Source organism: Zootoca vivipara, chromosome 8, assembly GCF_963506605.1.
Source record: "Zootoca vivipara chromosome 8, rZooViv1.1, whole genome shotgun sequence".
In the NCBI taxonomy this organism is placed as follows: Eukaryota; Metazoa; Chordata; class Lepidosauria; order Squamata; family Lacertidae; genus Zootoca; species Zootoca vivipara.
Genome location: NC_083283.1, coordinates 65,467,284 through 65,473,314, shown reverse-complemented (window position 1 = coordinate 65,473,314; position 6,031 = coordinate 65,467,284). Strand labels below are relative to the sequence as shown.

Here is a 6,031-nt window from a genome sequence, read left to right as displayed (position 1 = left end):
TAGCAAGTAGGTGCCTTAAAAATAGTCACAACTCCATCCCTAACCCGGTTAAAATCAAGTATTTTGAGGTTAGGCCGATTTCATATTCTAGGTAGGCCTGCTAATTTTAACTTTAGGTTAACTGAATTGCAGGTCGGACTGTGGTTTAAATTCAAGTCCAAGCTATATAGACTAGCAGCTGACTTACAAATAATTAAAGTATTTTGCCGCATTTCGAAAGTGCTCTTCACCAATAAAGGAGGGGAGAATCGTTCCCAGGGTGCAATTCCGAGGTTGCAAACGCTTTCCTGAGAGTAAATGCCATTTCGCTCAGTAGGACTCCCTATTTTCAAACAAGCCACATACAAAGGATAAATCAGCACAGCGTCCCCCTCAATCCGGGTCTACTTCTCACAATTCGAAGCGTTTTGAAAGAGGAAGCAAATGCCCAATTGACTGACAAACAAACAAACAAACAAAAAAGACCACAAGAGTGCAATTGCGTGAGATTAATTCCGATAGGGAAATGCACTAAAAAGCGAGGAAAATCCGACCCCAAGTTTCTGAGCTCTTGCTTGCTACTCTGGGAGCACGACTAAGATGAGAAGGCGCCTACTCAGGTTTTAATTAAATTAGCCCGGATTTATTTACTGTTTGCGGCCTTTAACAACCCGGGAGCAATTACTGCCAAGTGTTGCCTCCGATAAGAGCGCCTGATAGGAGCTGCATTCTCTTGAAAAATGCACACCGGAGGCTCCCCAGAAAGGCAGCCTCGCCTCGCCTCTGACAGCGCGGCCGATCCCTCGCAGATAAAAGGCTAAATTCCATTTTGTTGGGTTATTCACGAAGTGGGCAAAGGTGTTTCCTCCATTCCTTGCAAACCTCAGTGAGAGATGACCTGAAGGCGAGTTTCTACATTTGACAAAAGCATCACTCTTTGCTATTTGCAGCGATCCCCAAAGGGGGTTTCTTCTGCTTAAAGTGTGTTTGTGTGTCTAAGAGAGAGAGAGAGAGAGAGAGAGAAGAGAGAGAGAGAGAGAATGAATCCAACTCTAGGTAACAATGAGGAAGGGAGACTAATTTTCCTTCTCAGTTCTTTGTGTATATAGAATCGCTCCCTGGGAAAGCATGAAAAAATATTTAAGACCTAGCGACCTGTCTAGAATAATGAGGGAAGGGGAAACAAATCCAGGACGCCATGGTTTGTGGAACGAGTTGCCCAAGAAACATGCTTGGGGGGGGGGGGAGAGGGAACTGAGCAGCTCCCCCCATCCCATTAGTCCACATTGGAAGAAATGGTTTTAAGGATCTTATTACTGTTCTATAAAATATAGCTGCCTATATTTAGAAAATTCAGAAACCTGCACATGCATAAATGTCACATTTTTTCATAAAAGCACGCATTAATTTGCAAATGAAGATCAGGACCTCCTGCGACTTCTTTAACGCCTTCCTCTTGGTATGGGACAGATTACGGCCATGGGCCTTCCGCGGATATATTTCTAAGCTCCAATATTTGTCAAATAGCTCAAGCCCCCTGCATCTGCTGCCTCGCAGCAGTGATGGCTTGGTGGCTTACATTTCCCACCTATTCACTAAGATTAATAACCATAATAGTCAGAACTCATAAATAGCAGTAGAGGCAGCAACCGCCTCAGCAACAGCCAGTGGAATCAACATTTGTTTTTAAGTCGATTCCAGCCGCATTCAAGTCCACACACCCAACATAGATTTTTAAAAATCGATTGACATAAATGATATTTATTTACAAGTTTAGGACTAACCAGAAGCTTAAATTCGGTTGTTTTTGGTTTAACCGGTTTATGGGAGCGAGTTACCCAAGAAACATTTTTTTATAAAGTATTTTTCACTTAGCCCACATTGGAAGAAAGTAATTCTACCATCAACATTTCAGCTGTAGGATTTTTAATTTTTTCCTTTAAAAAGTGGGGTTAATATATCCAGACGTATATGGTCTCAGTCCAACTGAATGGTAATTTATTAATAAACAAGCAAGGCAGTAACTTCAGGGTATCTCCAACAAAAAAAGGATAAACGATAAAATAAGATTAATACAGCTCCCCATTTATATATATAAATGAAAATAAAACAAAACAAAAATCAATGTTTAACGTTATTTTAAAGTCAACCTTTCTGAAAGCATTGGGGGGGGGTTAAAAAGAACACTTTCTGGTGTTTGGTCCAAATGATCCAACTACAGATTTAAAAATAAATTACTATGCATCCATTTACATTTTCGAAACAAATCCTTGCGTATAGAGGAGTCCTTACAGGGGAGAGGAAAGGAAGGGGCTTTCTAACGCGGTGACGCTTGCAAACCAGGGGCGAAACTCGCATGGGCTTGAGCGAACCCGGATTGCGCCTTCATTGAGGGCTGCGATCCACACCACCCCGTGGAATTCAATGGAGCCGCTGGACTTATCCCCGCGAGACTCTCGCCGCTGGTTGGCTGGCATTTCCCGCGCGCTCAGTCGCCGGCGCCCAACCAAGCGCCGGACCAGCAGCCAATAAGGCTGGCGCAAAAGGGCGCGCGGGGTGGGAGCCACACAACGCAGCCGGCAGAGGCGAGGGAAGAAGGCACAGAGTTCCTCTCTCTCTTTTTTGGTGTGGGGAGGGTTGCTTTTTAAGGCAAGGAAGAAAAGCACAAACTTACGTGTTATTTGGAAGTAACACTGTCCTTTAACAAACCATGTCCTTAGTTAATAAAAAGGCTGTCTTTGGATAAGAGTCTGTGGGAGTTTTTGGCTGGCATCGGGAGCGCCGAGCGTCGTGTTTAGGTGTTTCTGTTTATAGTGGAAACACGGCTTCTCCAGCGTCCCCTCAGAGCGCGGCGGCGGCGGCGGCTGAGGGCCCGCTTCTCCCCTCGCCGCTCTCCTCGGTCAGAACTTGCTGCAGTCGTAGACGAAGGCGCCCGAGGGCCGGTAGAGCGACTGGCTGCCGGGGAAGGCCATTTGGCAGCTGCTGGCGGCCGCCGCCGCGTTGCCGTTAACGGGCGAGTTGCTCAGGCCCAGGCGCTGCGACGACTCGAACATCTCCCTCACGGCGTGGAAGTTTTGCTGCTGCACCGGGTAGCCCGACGGTGACGACGACGGCGATGATGAGGCGGCGGCAGCCGCAGCGGCAGCCGCTGCCGCCGCCGCCGCGGCTGAGGCGGGCGCCAAATGGGCGAGCTCGCCCACCGCCGTGGCCTGGTTGAGGTACCACGAAGCCAGGCGGCCGCCACCGCCGCCGCCTTGCGGGTGCCCCTCCTGAGGGCTCAGGCTGAGGGAAGAGGCGCTGCTGCTGCTGCTCGCCGCCAGGCTGTACTCGGGAAGGGGGTCCTGCTCCACCGGGCTGCCGCTCAGGTGGCCTCCGCCGCCTCTTTCTCCGCCGCCGCCGCCCCCTCCTCCGGCGGCAGCGGCGGCAGCGGCAGCAGCAGCCGCGTAGAGGCTCATGGCCTGCAAGTTGCAGTGATAACTATTGGCGCCACCGCCACCGCCGGCTTGCGTGATGGCACTGCTGCCCGTAGTGTTGACGCCCTGGCTGCAGGGGGCGCTGTAGAGCGCGCTCTGCGCAGCCGGCGAATAGCAGCTGCTGAGCGCTAGCGAAGGCGGCGGCAGCGTGGAGGTCCGCGACGTCGAGGCGGTCGAGGGGCTGGATGACGACGACGATGGGGCTGCGGTGCCGGCCGTCGGGGGCAAGGCCAAGAGCTCCCCGGCGCCCTGCGGGGAAGCGCGCAGGGAGGTCATGATGATGTTGTCCACGCTGAAGCCGCCGGCGCCCGCCCCCCCGGGGGGCCCTCCGGGATGGTGATGGGACGGCGGCGGGTGGTGGAGATGCGGGTGGTGGTGCTGGTGGTGGTGGGCGTGCGGGTGAGAGTGGTGGTGCGGGTGGTGGGCGTGCGGGTGCTGGCTGGGAGGCGCTTCGGCGGCGGCCGTCGGGGGGTCCAAGCCGAGCGTTCTGCCGCCGCCGCCGTGCGGGCTTCCTGCTCCGCTGGAGAGGCTGCTGGCGCTGGAGCTCCCGGGGCTCTCGATCTTGGCCACGGGCGCGCCTCCCAGCGGGGACAGCGCTCGAGGGGGCGACGCCGAGCCGTTCTCCGTCTTGATGTCCTGCAGCCTCACCGGAGGCGCCTGCTGTTGCTGCTGCCCACCTCCGTCTTGCTGCTGCTGCTGCTGCCGAGTCGACGTCTGCTGCTGCTGCGTCTGCTCCTTGATATGGAGGCGCTCCTTCTCCTCCTTGTCCTTGACGGCGTCTTTCTTCTTGAAGCGCCTCCGGCGGCGCAGAAACGAGCCGTTCTCGAACATGTTGTACGAGTCCGGGTCCAGGGTCCAGTAGCTCCCCTTGCCGGGCTTCTTGTCGTCTCGGGGCACCTTGACGAAGCACTCGTTGAGCGACAGGTTGTGGCGGATGGAGTTCTGCCAGCCTTGCTTGTTGTCCCGGTAGAAGGGGAAGCGCTCCATGATGAACTGGTAGATGCCGTTCAGCGTGATCTTCTTATCCGGTGCGTTCTGGATAGCCATCGTGATGAGAGCGATATAGCTGTACGGAGGCTTCACCAAGTCTTTGGGCTGCGGCGGAGGCGGGTAAGGGCCGTACGGCCTGCCCATGCCGCCGCCTCCACCACCTCCGCCTCCTCCACCGGCGCCCGGGTACTGCTCGTGGGCCGCCGGGTGCGGAGAGTACATGCTCATCGGGGCTGGCATGGCCGCGTAGCCCCCTCCAGCCGCGGCGCGGTAGTAGCTCTGCTCGCCGCCCAGGTATGGCACCACTCCCAGCGAGTTGGGGCTGGAGACCGAGTAGCGAGCCTGCATGGCCTCCCTGCCAGCCAGCCAGCCGGACCAAGCGGCAGCAGCTTCAGCAACAGCAGCAGCAGCAGACTGGCCTCCTCCGCCTCCGCCTCCTCCTCCTCCTCCGCCTCCGCCGCCGCCTTTGCTTTCCCCCCTCCACCCCTCCGCAGCTCCAGAGCCAAAAAAGTATAAACCAGAAGAGGCGACCAGGATCTTTCCTTTCCGCCCCGCTTCCTCCCCCAAAAAGGGAGCAAGCAAGCGAGCAAGCGGACGAAAACTTCGGGGTCCCGTTAAAGTTTGCTGCTTTCCCCTCCCCCACTCAAGCGGGCCAAAAAATTAAATAAATGGAAAGGACTCGGGGCGAAGGAAGGGGGGGGTTGATGATGGTTGTAGGGAGGGGAAACAAGTCTCCTTTTCTTCCTTTTCCTCCTGCTGCTACTGCCACTCCTTCTTGTTCTTCTTAAAACAAGGCACCGACCTTCCACGGAAGCGGCCGCCGCCGAGAGGAAAAGCCAGTTACTTCCATCAAGGGCGAAACTGGAATCGCGCGCGCTCCCTCGCGTAATGCAGAGCGCTCAAAAACCCCTCGTCGCTTATTTCCCGAGCGCCTTTCCTTCCCACTTCTTCTTCTTCTTCCGCGGAGGTGGACAACAGGTTGAGATTTCTTCCTTTAAAAAAGGAATAAAGACCGAGGCAGGCGAAGGAAACCAAAAAGAAGAAGGTGTGCGTTGGTTGGAGGGGCGCGAGAGACCGGATATTTTCTCTTTCTTTCTTTCTCTCTCTCTCTCTTTCTCGGACTCAAATAAGAAAAAAGACCCCAAAAAACCACCTTCCCCAAGCGGTCTGCGGTTGTTCAGCACGGCCTCCTGGCTCCGTTTCTCCTACACTCTCTTTTCAGCCGCGCGCTGCTCCGAGAAGCATTTGGAAAAACTCCTGAACTTTTGAGCATCCGTCACCAAGACGAGGACTTTTTTACGCACTCGCAGGGCTCCTTCCCCCCCCTTTCCTCCCCTCTTTCCCTTCCCCCTCCCTTTTTCTTTCCAGACTGGGAGGCCCCGCCCCGCCCCGGTGGCGTAGCCAATGAGAAGACGCCTCCGAGCTCCGAAGGGGCGGGTTGGGATCGTAGCTTCAGCAGAAGCCGGGGCGGCGGCAGCAGCAGCAACTTGGAGAATGATAGTTCTGGGACTGGCCACACACGCGCACGTCGCCCTGCCCTCTCCTCCCTCGCGCGTATATAGCTCCTCCGCGCGGCCCGAGGCCAACCC

General features: G+C 55.1%; 1 protein-coding gene across 1 annotated transcript; it reads right to left on the bottom strand.

Moving 5' to 3' along the window:
• Positions 1-1,569: 1,569 nt before the first annotated feature.
• Positions 1,570-4,865, bottom strand: FOXC1 (forkhead box C1). Its single transcript, XM_060277997.1, has one exon. It carries the CDS (start codon positions 4,788-4,790, stop codon positions 2,880-2,882), a length of 1,911 nt encoding a protein of 636 aa, XP_060133980.1. The 5' UTR covers positions 4,791-4,865; the 3' UTR covers positions 1,570-2,879.
• Positions 4,866-6,031: the final 1,166 nt, after the last annotated feature.